This window comes from Oncorhynchus clarkii, chromosome 19 (genome assembly GCF_045791955.1).
Source record: "Oncorhynchus clarkii lewisi isolate Uvic-CL-2024 chromosome 19, UVic_Ocla_1.0, whole genome shotgun sequence".
NCBI classification, from domain to species: Eukaryota; Metazoa; Chordata; class Actinopteri; order Salmoniformes; family Salmonidae; genus Oncorhynchus; species Oncorhynchus clarkii.
The window spans coordinates 42,814,365-42,830,676 of NC_092165.1; the positions used below are offsets into that span (position 1 = coordinate 42,814,365).

General features: G+C 41.2%; 1 protein-coding gene across 1 annotated transcript in view; it reads left to right on the forward strand.

The window, feature by feature from the left end:
* Positions 1-16,312, forward strand: part of LOC139375235 (zinc finger protein DPF3-like) — a 41,019-nt gene that overhangs the window by 6,223 nt on the left and 18,484 nt on the right. Inside the window, exons 2-3 of the mRNA XM_071116833.1 lie at positions 5,352-5,512; positions 14,523-14,630. Of these exons, the coding sequence (XP_070972934.1) occupies positions 5,352-5,512; positions 14,523-14,630 (269 nt within the window). The remainder of the gene's footprint in view (positions 1-5,351; positions 5,513-14,522; positions 14,631-16,312) is intronic.

The following is a 16,312-nucleotide window of genomic DNA, read 5'->3' on the forward strand; positions in this document are numbered from 1 at the left end:
TCATCTTTTTAAGTGGGAGAACTTGCACAATTGGTGGCTGACTAAATACTTTTTTGCCCCACTGTACATACATACATACATATACACACTTTAAAAACATATATATATATACCCGATCAAATCAAATATACCTTTATTATTCCTCACAGACCCTACCACCCCTCCCCCAATTGGAGTAAACTAATAAACAATAACACTTAGGCTTCTACCTTCAGTTTATATATTTTGGATATATTTTTATTTATCACAATTTTCTTTAACAATTTTTAGTCTTTAATGCAGGGCCGACAGACAAGTTCTTTACTTTTTCCCCCTTTCACTTGCCTCTTCCATTTTTGTGGTAATGCTGCAATTAATTGGTGATCATTTTGGGTAGAGCAGACATTTCCATATGTCTGTGTTAGCTGCACGTGTGACATAACTCCACCAGTCCTGTTTATGATATCATTTACAAAAATTATACCTTTTTAAATGTTTTTTTTTAAATACTACTTTCTTTTAAATCAATTAGTATATTTGAGTTTAACCACAATATTTGCTGTATTATTTGTTCTGTCTTTTGAGGTGGATTAAACTGAAATTGCAACCAACTTTCTAAGGCTTGTTTAAAAAAATAACAATATTTTGGAAATGATTTAGTTTTTAGAAAACCGAAAGTGAGCAGTTGTAATCTGAATATAGGGACAACGGCCATTCTTGAACATGGGGTGATACATTCTTACTCATTTACAAGAGAACCATTTCTGATTTTAAGTATCACTGTTGTATGACTGATGCCTTTAGTGAGTCATTTAAGAATGTCTGCCCTCTGAATTCATACTCGTTATATAAGTAGGCCTTTTTACCTTTGTCTGGCTTGCCATTCCAAATAAAATTGAATATTTTTTTGTTCATATAATTTAAAACGTGTGTCACTAGGTGTAGGCAAAACCATAAGCAAATAGGTAAACTGTGATATGACTAAAGATCAGGGGGATTTTTCCACGAATAGACAGGTATTTTTCTTTCCATGGTAGCAAGATCTAATCTATTTTTTGCTAACTTTCTATAAAAATGTATTTGAGTGAGATCATTTCTTTCTCTCGGGATATGTATACCGAGTGTTCACATCCCCGTCAGACCAATTTATTGGTAAACTACACGGTAATGTAAAAGTAGCATTTTTCAGTGATCATAAATTGGTTTTAATCCAGAGAGGTTAGCAAAAGTATGTAGATCCTTTATGAGGTTGTGGAGGGATGCTAATTGTGGTTTTAAAAGAAAACAACATGAATCATCAGTGTACAATGACACCATTGTTGCATTTATATAGGAGTGTTTAAAACATGCTAATAATGGTCCTCTGAGTATATCAAAAAACAGTCTGGTATATTTCCACTTGTATGCCATCCAGCCCTGGAGTTTTCCCACACTTAAAGGCTTTAATTGCATCAAGACATTCCTCCTCTGTAATTTGGCCTTCACAGAGTCTTTCTGTACAGATGTTAATTTTACATTATTAATAGGAAAGAAATCCATACAATTAGCTTCGGTTAGTGGAGATGGAGGAGACTGAAACAAAAACATTTTCCTAAAGTACTTTACTTCCTCTTTCAAAATATAATTCTGTGAATCTTGTGTGACTCCATCATTTGTAACAAGTTTCAATACATTTTTTTGGTAGCATTTCTATGTTGAAGACTGAAAATAATTTGGTGCATTTTTTTCCCCAATATTCCATGGGACATGTTTACATGTTGTGTTTTATATTTTTGCTCAGTATAAAACTCTAGGGGTTCCTCAAATGTAGTGTAAAAATAAATGGAATTAATGTTCTGAATTAGGCTTCTGCAGATCACTTGGCTTGCCTGGCCTCATGGAAACTGAGTTATCATTCTCTATTATGCAAAATGTGTGTTCATCTAATGCTCAAACTAAGGGCTAGGCACAGACATGCGACGCCCAAACTGTTGACAGGAGCACACTGATAGAGGAGGCCCCAGCAGCCACAAGATTTTTTTGTTGTTGTTTCCCCCTCACTCACATCTGTAAGATTATGTGTGCTTTTGAGCTAGGCTTTCCCTTACTGTAGCTAAGTCACAACAGTGTCTGTGTCTGGTTAGCTCTGCTATGTATTTTTACCGTTGGAACAACCTTCCAACCACTTCAATGTCACACAAAGGTGCTAAATAACGGACAGTGGGGAAAAAAACGTATGTGAGTATGAGCGGCGCCTCTCTCACCTCTTGTGCTCTCAGACGCTGAGGCTCGTCACTCATGATGAGTGTTGGAGATGTCTCTCACCTAGGCTGCTGCATCTGCTGCTCAGGGCCAGTGCACTAGTAGGATGAAAGACATGCAGCAGCCTTTGAGACAGACAGTTGACACCTCATAACAGAGGGAGCTTTTAACATGACTTTCGCGGCTTGTTTGTTTTCTATCCATCTGGATGTTTTTGGTCATACGCTGAAGCTCAACTGAAGTGATCTAGGTACAGCATTTAAATTCACATGACATGATGGTAGTTTAAGGCCTAAATGTTCTTTAAGTAGGTTAGTAGCCTAATGACTGAATTGTTCAACAGTTACATGTGTTGTAGCTGTTTATGGCATACAATCCTGAAACATGATTGAGGTGCTATGACATATTAGTCATTTCTGGTCCCAGGAACGTGGTGCTTTAGTTTGGGCAGGCATAATAGTCATCATTATTATCAGTAGTCTAGTCTTGAGGTTTATTTAAAATTTAATAAACTCTGTCACTCACTGCTCAATCACCTTTTCAGATGGATTATTTTATATTAAACCCTCAAGCGAGCGCTTACCAGTTGGCCACTCTGCATGTGCATAAACCCCCGTTTGTGATTTGTTCCTGTAAAAATTCCTGTGCTGCTCAGAGGCTAGTTTTAGAACCTTTAGAAATGTCATTGCTCTATGACATTTCCACAAGGCAAAGAATAACATTGCCATTATTATCTAGCCTACTATTCACTGTCTTTGTTGGTTTATAACACGAGGAAGGAAAACAATGCAGCCTGCTAGTTACCGTGCTATCCTTTCTGATGGTTTATCTTTAACCTCTCTCTCTGAGCTTCATGCTCTCCGTCTCTCTCGTGCTCTCCCCTTCTTTCTCTCCCGTCTTCCTCTCTCTTTTCCCTCTTATTGCCTTGTGTACCTGGAACTGTTTACTCTTCACAACCACACTGACATGCAGCCTCTTTCCAAGAATCCTCAAACACTGTGGCTTTGTCTTACCGCAGTGCCTTCCTCTATGTGAGGGAAAACATTCCAAGCATGTCTGTTTATCTGTTGGAAGTTGTCTAATCAGAGAGTTAGGGAGAAAGAGAGGATAGATTTGTAGGACAAGGAGGAGCGAGAGAAAGCGGATTTGGCCTTCTTTGCCCGGCCCAAGCGTGCCAATGCCTCCTCTTCTCACAGACCTCCGTATCTCTAATTGAGGCTGGGAGAGCTACGATTATAGCGCCTCATTAAGTGTGTCTTTTCAAAATGGCTGCTTGTGCGTATTGTAATCGAGAACATGTGGTGAAAATGTATTATGGGTAGGCTATACCAGTGGCGGGCCCAACTAGGTAGAACTTTACACAGGCATATGTTGCTGCCTTTTGTGTAAGATTCAGCATTTATCCTCATCTTTGATGTAGTCAAATTAAAACCTCTCTGTGTGCTAGCGGCTCTGCTGAGATTAATTAAGCAGACTAATTACCATATGAGCTGTGTGGCAGGGACTGAAGGTTTGAATGTGAAATATCCTCCTTTCACAGCAAATATTAACATTGATACCCTAAGGGGCTGCCAAACTATCACCTGCATTGGAACAAATCTCCACAAACTATAAGATCATTGAGATAATGTTAGCAGTAGTAGTGTCTGTAAATCTTTATATGTTAGACATGAGAATCTTTGAAAACATTCTATATTGTGATACCCTCGCCAAGCACATCATCTTCCTCATTAATTTATCACCCTAAATAGAAACCAAGGCTCACTACTGTGTAGAATCAGTCATGTGATTCAGTCATGTCCCAGAGACCCAGAGGTTATGATCAAATCAACTGTATTTATAAAGCCCATTTTACATCCCACATGTCAAAGTGCTTATACAGAAACTCAGCCTAAACCCCCAAACAGCAAGCAATACAGATGTTGAAGCACAGTGGCTAGGGAAAAACTCCCTACAAAGGCAGGAGCCTAGGAAGAAACCTAGAGAGGAAGCAGGCTTTGAGGGGTGGCCAGTCCGCTTCTGGCTGTGCCCGGTGGAGATTATAAGAGTATATGGCTGTTAAGGCCAGATTTTTCTTCCAGATGATGAAAGGAAAGGCCAGGGATCATCAACTAGATTCAGCGGCAGGCCAATTATTATTATTTTTTCTATTGAGCGGATGGTCAGGGGGTCGGAACGTAATTACAAATCATTTGTAGACTGCGAATTGACCGCAAGAAGCCCAAACCGATATAATATTTATCTAAAACATAATAATTTCAAACCTCACTTGGAGCTGATTTTCTGGTGTTTTACAGTCTTGAAATGAATGAATGAAAGTGCAAAAAAAAATATATATATCAGAACTTGATGGGCCAATTTGGGCTACGGGCCACCAGTTTGGGAACCCTGGGCTAGGCTATATGAAAGTCACGCCAGTCTCCGCAAAGAGCAATGTAAGCATCACACAGACAACATTCATCTTAGTCACTTTGTTTGTCCATGGTAGAGCCACTCCAATCAGCGGTTAAAGATCCTGGGAATAGTGTTTGTTTGATTATTTGATTGACCCTGGTGATTAACATGATTTAAAAGCTGACTGTAATCATCATTGCATTTCTGCTGGTCGCTAGGGAACGGCCCATGACCCGCCATCCCTGATTGTATGCCGACAGAGCAGTACAGAGGATGAAGAGGTGAAAATATGCTTCCAGAATGTAGCTAATACCAACCCTATAATGTTTTACATGGTGTATAATCTGTCAGATCAGGAAAACCTTTATTCATTTATTTTATTGAACCTTTTATTTAACTAGGCAAGTCAGTTAAGAACAAATTCTTATTTACAATGACGACCTATACAAACTCATCTTATAGTTTTGTTTGGGGCTGGGTTTAGGTCTACATGGCTTAATGTACAGTATATGACAGTCAAATGGAAACTTCTCTTCCCCTGAAGAACATACGGTCTGTAGGGATATTTCTAGTGGTCCATGGTGGTCAGTGAGTCATGGCTGAAATGAATTGTCTGGTTAGCCACTAATCTGGTATTTTGGCCTATTTCAGTGTCTATAACAGCCACATAACCAAATGCATGTCTGTGCCAACCACATGTGGTGTTGACCTCTGTCTGAATTGTCTCCCTGCTGCAGGTTGGGTGACCAGTTCTACAAAGAGGCCATTGAGCAGTGCCGCAGCTACAATGCCCGCCTGTGTGCCGAGCGCAGCGTACGCCTGCCCTTCCTGGACTCGCAGACCGGTGTGGCACAGAACAACTGCTACATCTGGATGGAGCGCCACCATCGCAGCCCTGGTGGGTAGAGAAGCACTACTCTGTTGGTTGGGAGTTATGATGGCTGGCTCTGTGGTTTACTAAAGGGCAATTCCACGCGCCAACAGTGTTGCTGAGACTCAGATTTTTCACTTTGAAATGTATGTCAAATAAAAACAATGATTGCGGTTTATGCTGTCATTCTCTTACCAAACTTTGCATCTGCACTGTTATTCAAGTAAATGCGTTTTTGTTAAATGTTCAGTTGAAATTGTTCAAAGTAGTCATTTTGCATACTACAGTTGTATGGTTTGTTTAACTTTGCAATCATTGGTTTTTGTTTGACATACATTTTTTAAAGGGGAAAATCGGAGTCTCGGCATCACTCTTTTAGCATGGAATTGCCTTAAAACTATCATTCAGTTGACGTTTAGTGGGTAATGTCATCTGTCTAAATATGTCCCTCTGGCCACTACAGCTACACACATGTCTAATATAATGATATCCAATAGTGTTCATGTTCCCTCCAGGGAGAACTATTCATATACAGTGCATTCGGAAAGTATTCAGACCCCTTTACTTTTTCCACATTGTTATGTTACAGCCTTATTCTGAAATTGATTAAAATGTTTTTTTCGTTCATCAATCTACACACAATAACCCATAATGACAAAGCAAAAACAGGTTTGTAGAAATGTTTTCAAATGTATAAAAATTTCAAAACTGAAATATCACTTTTACATAAGTATTCAGACCCTTTACTTGGTTGAAGCACCTTTGGTAGCGATTACAGCCTCAAGTCTTCTTGGGTATGACGCTACAAGCTTGGCACACCTGTATTTAGGGAGTTTCTCCCATTCTTCTCTGCATATTCTCTCAAGCTCTGTCAGATTTGATGGTGAGCGTTGCTGCTCAACTGTTTTCAGGTCTCTCCAGATATGTTGGATTGGGTTCAAATCCGGGCTCTGGCTGGGCCACTCAAGGACATTCAGAGACTTGTCCCGAAGCCAATCCTGCATTGTCTAGGCTGTGTGCTTATGGTCGTTGCCCTGTTGGAAGGTGAACCTCCGCCCCAGTCTGAGGTCCTGAGCACTCTGGAGAAGCTTTTCATCAAGGATCTCTCTGTACTATGCTCTGTTCATCTTTCCATTGATCCTGACTAGTCTCCCAGTCCCTGCCGCTCAAAAACATCCCCATGGCATAATGCTGCCACCACCATGCTTCACTGTAGGGATTGTGCCAGGTTTCCTCCAGACGTGACTCTTGGCATTCAGGCCAATGATCATGATCTGAGAGTCCTTTAGGTGCCTTTTGGCAAACTCCAAGATGGCTGTCATGTGCCTTTTACTGAGGAGTGTCTTCCGTCTAGCCTCTCTACCATAAACGCCTGATTGGTGGAGTGCTGCAGAGATGGTTGTCCTTTTGGAAGGTTCTCCCATCTACCCCAGAGGAAGTCTGGGGCTCTGTCAGTGTGACCATCAGGTTATTGGTCACCTCTCTGACCAAGGCCCTTCTCCCCTGATTGCTCAGTTTGGCTGGGCGGCCGGCCAGCTCTTGGAAGAGTATTGGTGGTTCCAAACTTCTTTCATTGAAGAATGATGGAGGCCACTGTGTTCTTGGGGACCTTCAATGCTGCAGATATTTTTTGTTAGCCTTCCCCAGATCTGTGCCTCGACACAATCATGTCTCGGAGTTCTAAAGACAATTCCTTAGACCTCATGTCTTGGTTTTTGCTCTGACATGCACTGTCAACTGTTAGACCTTATATAGACAGGTGCCTTTACAAATCATATCCAATCAATTTAATTTACGACAGGTGGACTCCAATCAAGTTGTAGAAACATCTCAAGGACAATCAATTTTGTGTCTCATAGCAAAGGGTCTGAATACCTACAGTACCAGTCAAAAGTTTGGACACACCTACCCTTTCTTCAAGGGTTTTTCTTCATTTTTTATTTTAATTTTATTTTCTACATCGTAGAATAATAGTGAAGACAACAAAACTATGAAATAACACATATTGAATCATGTTGTAACCCAAAAAGTGTAAAACAAATCAAAATATATTTTAGAATTTAGATTCTTCCAAGTAGCCACCTTTGCCTTGATGACAGCTTTGCACACTTTTGGCATCTCTCAACCTGCTTCACCTGGAATGCTTTTCCAACAGTCTTGAAAGAGTTCCCACATATGCTGAGCATTTGTTGGCTGCTTTTCCTTCACTCTGCGGTCCAACTCATCCCAAACCATCTCAAATGGGTTGAGGTCGGGTGATTGTGGAGGCCAGGTCATCTGATGCAGCACAACATCAGTCTTCTTGGTCAAATATCCTTTACACAGCCTGGAGGTGTGTTGGGTCATTTTCTTGTTGAAAAACAGATAGTCCCACTAAGCTCAAACCAGATGGGAGGGTGTATCGCTGCAGAATGCTGTGGTAGCCATGTTGGTTAAGTGTGCCTTGAAATCTAAATAAATCAGACAGTGTCACCAACAAAGCACCATCACACCACCTCCTCCATGCTTCACGGTAGGAACCACACATGCAGAGATCATCCGTTCACCTACTCTGCATCTCAAAAACACACGGCGGTTGTAACCAAAACTCTCGAGTTGGACTCATCACACCAAAGGACAGATTTCCACTGGTCTAATGTCCATTGCTCTTGTTTCTCGGCCCAAGCAAGTCTCTTCTTATTATTGGTGTCCATTTAGTAGTAGTTTGCTTGTAGCAATTTGACCATGAAGGTCTGATTTCACGCAGTCTCCTCTGAACAGTTGATGTTGAGATGTCTGTTACTTGAACTCTGTGAAGCATTTATTTGGGCTGCAATTTCTGGGGCTGGTGACTCTCTAGTGAACTTATCCTCTCCAGCAGAGGTAACTCTGGGTATTCCTTTCCTGTGGCGGTCCTCATGAGAGTCAGTTTCATCATAGTGCTTAATAGTTTTTGCGACTGCATTTGAAGAGACTTTGAAAGTTCTTGTAATGTTCCGGATTGACTTACCATGTCTTAAAGTAATGGTGGACTGTCGTTTCTCTTTGCTTATTTGAGCTGTTCTTGCCATAATATGGACTTGTCTTTTACCAGATAGCCCTATCTTCTGTATACCACCCCTACCTTGTCACAACACAACTGATGAAACGCATTAAGAAGGAAATCAATTCTACTAATTGTTAAAAATCAAGACACAACTCTTAATTGAAATGCATTCCAGGTGACTACCTCATGAAGCTGGTTGAGAGAATGCCAAGAGTGTGCAAAGCTGTCAAGGCAAAGGGTGGCTACTTTGCAGAATCTCAAATATAAAATATATATTTGATTTGTTTAATGCGTTTTTTTTTGGTTGCTACATGATTCCATGTGTTATTTCATAGTGGTTATGTCTAAACTATTATTCTTCAATGTAGAAAATAATAGAATAAAGGAAAACCCTTGAATGAGTAGGTGTATTAGTAGGTGTGTCCAACTTTTCACTAGTACTGTTTATACAAAAGTATGTGGACAACCCTTTAAAATTAGTGGATTCGGCTATTTCTGCCACAACCGTTGCTGACAGGTATATAAAATCGAGCACACAGCCATGCAATCTCTATAGACAAACACTGGCAATAGAGTGACCTTACTGAAGAGCTCAGTTACTTTCAACGTGACACCGTCATAGGATGCCACCTTTCCAAGAAGTCAGTTTGTCAAATTTCTGCCCTGCTAGAGCTGCCCCGGTCAACTGTAAGTGCTGTTATTGTAAAGTGGAAAATGTCTAGCAGCAACAACCGCTCAGCTACGAAGTGGTAGGCCTCATAAGCTCACAGAACGGGTCCGCCGACTGTTAAAGCGCGTACAAATCGTCTGTCCTTGTTTGCAACACTCACTACCGAGTTCCAAACTGCTTCTAGAAGCAACGTCAGCAAAATAACAGTTCGTCGGGAGCTTCATGAAATGGGTTTCCATGGCCGAGCAGCCGCACACATGCCTAACATCACCATGCGCAATGCTGGAGTGGTGTAAACCTCAGCACCATTGGACTCTGGAGCAGTGGAAACGCGTTCTCTGGAGTGATGAATCACACTTCACCATCTGGCAGTCCGATGGACAAATCTGAGTTTGGTGGTTGCCAGGAGAACCTTACCTGCACCAATGCATAGTGCCAACTGTAAAGTTTGGTGGAGGAGGAATAATGGTATGGGGCTGTTTTTCATGGTTAGGGCCAGGTCCCAGTGAAGGGAAATGTTAACACTACAGCATACAATGACATTCTAGACGACTCTGTGCTTCCAACTTTGTGTCAACAGTTTGGGGAAGGCCATTTCCTGTTTCAGCAGGACAATGCCCCATGCACAAAGCGAGGTCCATACTGACATGGTTTGTCGAGATTGGTGTGGAAGAACTTGACTGCCCTGCACAGAGCCATGACCTCAACCCCATCGAACACCTTTGGGATGATTTGGAACAGTGACTGCGAGCCAGGCCTAATCGCCCAACATCAGTGCCCGACCTCACTAATGCGTGTGGCTGAATGGAAGCAAGTCCCCGCAGCAATGTTCCAACATCTAGTGGAAAGCCTTCCCACATGAGCAGAGGCTGTTATAGCAGCAAAGGGAGGAACCAACTCCATATTAATACCCATGATTTTGGAATGAGATGTTATACGAGAAGTTCTATGTCCATATACTTTTGATCATGTAGTGTATATCAGTTGCATAGCCTCATCTCCTCTAATCTGCATTGGATGCGCTCAAATGTTTGGGAGGCTACTGTGTGCATTTCATCAAAACACTTGCAGTCAAACAACAAATAATACTGCACACCTCTGGTTCTTTTCCTGTGTTTGGTCTGGACTGCGTTCTCACCTGCAGCAAACCATGGTACGAATGGAATCAGACAGACACCATAGCCGATATCCGATATTTTCCTTGCCAAATAAAACAACACCGTTAACCGATTAAAAAATAAATTGCGGCCTTTTAAGCATTCTAATACAGTTAAATAGTTAACACACACAAATGGACGCAGCGGTCCAAGGCACTGCATCTCAGTGCAAGAAGCGTAACAACAGTCCCTGGTTCGAATCCAGGCTCTATCACATCCGGCCGTGACTGGGAGTCCCATCTGGCGGAGCACAATTGGCCCAGCATTGTCTGGACCGTCATTGTAAATAAGAATTTGTTCTTAACTGACTTACCTAGTTAAATAAAGTGAAAATTATGACAATGAAGTGAAAATGATGGTCAGTAAAGAAAACTTTAAGCTCCTCTCTAAATTAAAAAAAACGTGTCAGTACTTTGCCCCTTGATAACCAGTGCACTTCTGTGTGTTGTAAAAGCGTTACATGGTCGAGAGTTCAGGGGCCTTGCTTTAACAAAGTTAACCATTTTCATGGCCATTTCATTGTAATGTCCAAAATGTCTTTCAAGATGTCAGGCATTCCCTTGGCAACAAGAGGCTCTCGTGGATGCTGCAGTGACCCAAGTGGCGTCGGGAACAACTGCTTGCACGTGCGTTACCACTCCACTATGTCTCCCTGTCATGGCTTTTGTACCATCAGTACAGATACCAACACATCTTGACCACCAAAGTCCATTTAAAAATATCCTCTCCTGTTGTCCTGGTTTCCAGTGGTTTGCAGAAGAGGATGTCTTCCTTAATTGACCCCCCATAAACGTAACGGACATATACCAGGAGCTGTGCCAGGCCCACCACTTCTGTTGACTCATCCAGCTGTAATGCATAGAATTCACTGGCATGTATGCGAAGCAGTAATTGTTTAAAAACATCTTCTGCCATGTCACTGATGCGTCGTGAAACAGTGTTGTTTGATGAAGGCATTGTCTGTATAGTTTTTTGGGCCTTTCCCCCAGCATTGTCCCAGCCATATCCGCAGCAGAAGGGAGAATTAAGTCCTCCACAATAGTATGGGACTTGCCTGTCCTAACCACTCGGTAGCTCACCATATAAGGCACTTCTAGCCCCTTCGTATTAATGGTATCTGTTGCTTTTATACATGTCTTACTACTCGAAAGTCATCTTAATTCTAAAAAAAGCTCCTTTGGCTTATTTTTCAAATTGGCATGTTTTGTTTCTAAATGTCTGTGCAAGAGTGAAGGTTTTATCGAGTTGTGAGATAGTTATTTTGCACATATAACACACTGGCCAAGGAAAGGCACTACTCCCAATATAAGTGAACCCCTTCGATGGTCCAACGTCCCTGTCTGTTGTTCGGTGCTTTCCCAGGTAAGGGGGCAGTAGCTCTTCGGCTGCATCAGATTCACAACTGTCAGTGTCCATGCTAGCTGGGTTAACAACAACATGTAGAATTACTGATGCTGGCATTGGATGTGCTCGTGGAAGCAGAACAACTTGTGTCGTCGACAGGTGTGGTACTGCTGGTAGTAGCAGTACTACTAGTAGAGCTGGTATGTGTGTCTATTGACCCAGGCCTTTACTCTTTTTTTTAACCATTTATCAATTTTCAAGCAAACGGTATGAGCAACAGCTATGTTTGGTTACATACGGACCTTTAGTGGAATTCCCGCAAGAGAGTAACGGTTAATGTGAGTGGATGTTCATTATTTGACTAGGCTAACTTTATTTGACATTGTGTTGTTATTTCGCTGAACATTAAATGGTTTAATTTTATTTTTGGCAGTGAAACAAGGCTACTCAGGCGAGAGAGAAACTCACCCAAATGTATAGCCCTATTGGAAAATATAAATGGACTGTTTGAAAATGTGAAGATTATTATTTATTTTTTAATGTGAATCACATTTTTATTTGGCGTACCCCTGACGGCATTGCGCGTACCCCAGTTTGGGAATACCTCATCTAAGTGATTGATAGTTCAGCAGTCATAAAAGTATGCCTTATTCACAATTGGAATATTTTATTAAAGGAAGGCAATGTGAAGCAGTAATGGGGACTTTGTTTTATTCTGTGTTACAGCATTCATCCCACATAATGCACAAAGCATTTCATGTTTAAAAATATTACATTGAAACCGAAATCTGTGATTTCTTTTTTTTATAATCGAACCGAAACGACCCCAAAAAGCATAAATTGGCTAGCTCCGAGTCTCAGACATGGTTTTGGAAAATGTAAAGTATTATGGTAGTATTATAGTATTATATGGTATTTGAATATAGAATGTGTTGTTTTATTTGTTCTTGTTATCAAGATATTTTTCACGTTTAAAAAAATAATTATTAATAGTTATTTTATGACTAGCTTTTTTTGGGTGTATATTGTTTTGCTGTGGTATCGTTTCGGTATCGGGTATTGTTTTGGTATTGAGTATCAACTCATGATATTAAACCTGGTATCATATCGAAGTAAAAAAATGTGGTATCGTGACAACCCTAGTTAGAAGAGAGAGAGCCAGGGGTATTCACTAACTACCATATGCTAGCTACTCTGAGGGCTCATTCACACCGAAGCCCATCACCAATGTGTCTGCACATGTTGACTTTCAACTCTCCACAACTAGACAGCCTCTCCCCCTTGGAGCTGCAGGCTAAAAATAGAGCAGGCAGCCTGCAGCAAGGAGCTGATTCTGCATGCAGCCCGAGTCTCCCTCTACCACCGCCAGTCAGACAGCCAGCAACTTACTCTGGCTTGCTGCAATGCTAGCTACCTCTGCCCAGCTACAGGAGAAGGTCCTCTCTCAGTGGAGAGTCTGTAGACACCAGGCAGAACCAGCTAGTGCTCCTCTACTGGGCACGATCACATTCACTGGTATGTTGCACAGTGTTAGTGACAGGCAGAGCAGAGTGAGCATCAGTGAAAACAATACAATAGGAAGTGTGAGTGAAACAATGGCTGGGTTTCATTCCCTCTCTCTCGCTCTCTCCCAAACCATACATAACACATCACTCTTCCAACAAGTCCCTTGCAAATAACTTGGAAGACAGTTTGAGCAAATCCACGAGAAGAACAATACAAAATTAAGTATTATTATTCATCACAACAGGATTATGATAGCTATTCCAGAACTCTTTTTGAGAACCATAATTTTTTTGAAAATGCAAAAGAGAATTGAGCCGCTCTAACTTTGGCGTGAATAAGCTATTCAGTAGTCTACACTATACAGTCCCAGCCAAAAGTTTGGACACACCTACTCATTCAAGGGTTTTTCTTTTTAAAATGTTCTACATTGTAGAATAAGAGTGAAGACATCAAAATAATGACCAAGCACATATGAAATCATGTAGTAACCAAAAAAGTAGTAACCAAAGTGTAGCCACACTTTGCCTTGATGACAGCTTTGCACACTCTTGGCATTCTCTCAACCAGCTTCATGAGGAATGCTTTTCCAACGGTCTTGAAGGAGTTCCAACATATGCTGAGCACTTGTTGGCTGCTTTTCCTTCACTCTGCAGTCCAACTCATTGAGGTTGGGTGTTTGAGGATGCCAGGTCATCTGATGCAGCACTCCATCACTCTCATTCTCGGTCAAATAGCACTTACACAGCCTGGAGGTGTGTTTTGGGTCATCAAATGATAGTCCCAATAAGTGCAAACCAGATGGGATATCTCTGCAGAATGCTGTGGTAACGTACTGGTTAAGTGTGCCTTGAATTCTAAATAAAATCACTGACAGTGTCACCAGCAAAGCACCACCACACCACCTCCTCCATGCTTTACGGTGGGAACCACACACGCGGAGATCATCCGTTCACCAATGGTGAAAATTATGGTTAGTAAAATGAGGTATTTCCGATGTACATTTTATTATACATTTGCAAAAATGTCTAAAACCTGTTTTCACTTATGTCATTATGTATGTATGTAGATTGATGTGGAAATTATTTTCTTTAATCCATTTTAGAATAAGGCTGTAATGTAACAAAATGTCAAATGGAAGGGGTCTGAATACTTCACGAGTACACTGTATACACCTGTGTAAGGATATTTTTAGGGTCAGTAAGCAACACATTATGTATCTGGGTGGGGGGCATTGAGATGTGAGAGGTGTTTTCTTTAGTTCCTGTCTCTGTCTGTCTTTAGCACTTTGAGGTTGTAATGAAAAGTTCTTAATAGTTGAATGTATTATTATTATAGGGGTGGCTGCAGGTCAGATGTATACATACCCTGCCCGCTGCTGGAGGAAGAAGAGACGGCTGCACGCCTCCATGGACCCTCGTCTACGCCTCTGTGGCCTACAGCTAGGTAATAGAAATACCAGTTTACTCCCACCCCACCCCCCAAAAGTCCAGTGTCTCTCTCTGCCACGTCTCATCACACACTCTTTTGTCTTATTACTTATGATCTGGGATCATCTAACTGAAAGCACATAATTTAATTTCAGTGTGGAAATCAAACAGACTGCTAGTCACTTTTTATCAAATGAAAAGTGCTCTGTTCAGTAACCGAGTAAACTTATTTTGTGAGAACAAGAACATGTAACAAATGGTTGCCTGCTGGGAGGAGATGGACAGGAATCACAACACGACATTTAATAAATGTTATGAAATGGAGTTTGTCACTGCTCCTCACTTACAATCCTGACCATTTACTCACTCACTCTATCACCCGCTTCCATTTATTTTTAGTAGGGATGCACAATATATCAGTGAACATATCGGAATCGGACGATATTAGCTAAAATTGCAAACATTGGTGTTGGCCATTGTCTAGTTTAACACCAATATTAAAATCCAATGTCAAAGCTACCGTGCATACCTATATTTTTATTGATTTTTTTTTATTTAACCAGGTAGGCTAGTTGAGAACAAGTTCTCATTTGCAACTGCAACCTGGCCAAGATAAAGCATAGCAGTGTGAACAGACAACACAGAGTTACACATGGAGTAAACAATTAACAAGTCAATAACACAGTAGAAAAAAAGAGTCTATATACATTATGTGCAAAAGGCATAACGTAGGTACAGGACGTAATGACTCCATTTTGCGCTACACGTGCAACACAGCATTCCTAACCTAGCCCACAATGTGCTGTGTGGATCGAGCAGTCAACAAGTCGAGCAGTCATTTGAAAGAGTAAGTAAATTTCAGCGAGACAACTCAAAGGCCAAATCCATTGAAGCCAAGATAATGGAATTCATTGCCCTTGATAATCAACCGTTCTCAGTCGTGGATGATGTTGGCTTTCGCCAACTGGTCAAGCACCGGTACACACTACCAAGTGTGCAATTTTTCAGATGTTGCCCTACCGGAGTTATACAGTAATAGTGTCACTGCTATTAGCTTCACAACATACATACTATGGAACGCTGTTTGGGTCTTTGCGTGTCAAAAAAGATACAGTAGCACTGTCAAAGCTGTACAAAAAAGTCTGCAAACAAGTGAACACCGGCCACGAACGATGTGTTTACAATAACGCGTTGGTAATAAAGCATCATTTGTTTGACCTCAACTTCTGGGGTCGTGAGCTTAAGCTTGGTACCTAGCTAGCAACAATACAACCAGCCTGAAAACAATGACCAGTAGAAACTGCAGTCATTTTCATTATTCTTATCAATGATTTAGGAATCCTTGTAAGTATTAGCAAGGTTGCCACTTGTTGTTCGCCTATTGAAAATGACCTCCAGTTCATGAAAATAAATAGGTAGCCAGCTACTTAACCCTGTTGTCCAAAGCTAACGTTATAAGCAGCCAGCTAGCTAGTGAGGCTCGACCGGACCGGGTTATGTGTTATGAAGCTCAGTTCTTATTTGATTAATGCTGGTCGTACCCATCTATGTGAAGGTAGCCACAATTAGGATTAGCCACAATAGTGGACTTTGCGGTCCTCTGCTTCACAGTTGGGATGGTGTTCTTCGGCTTGCAAGCCTCCCCCTTTTTCCTCCAAACATAACAATGGTCATTATGGCCAAACAGTTGTATTTTTG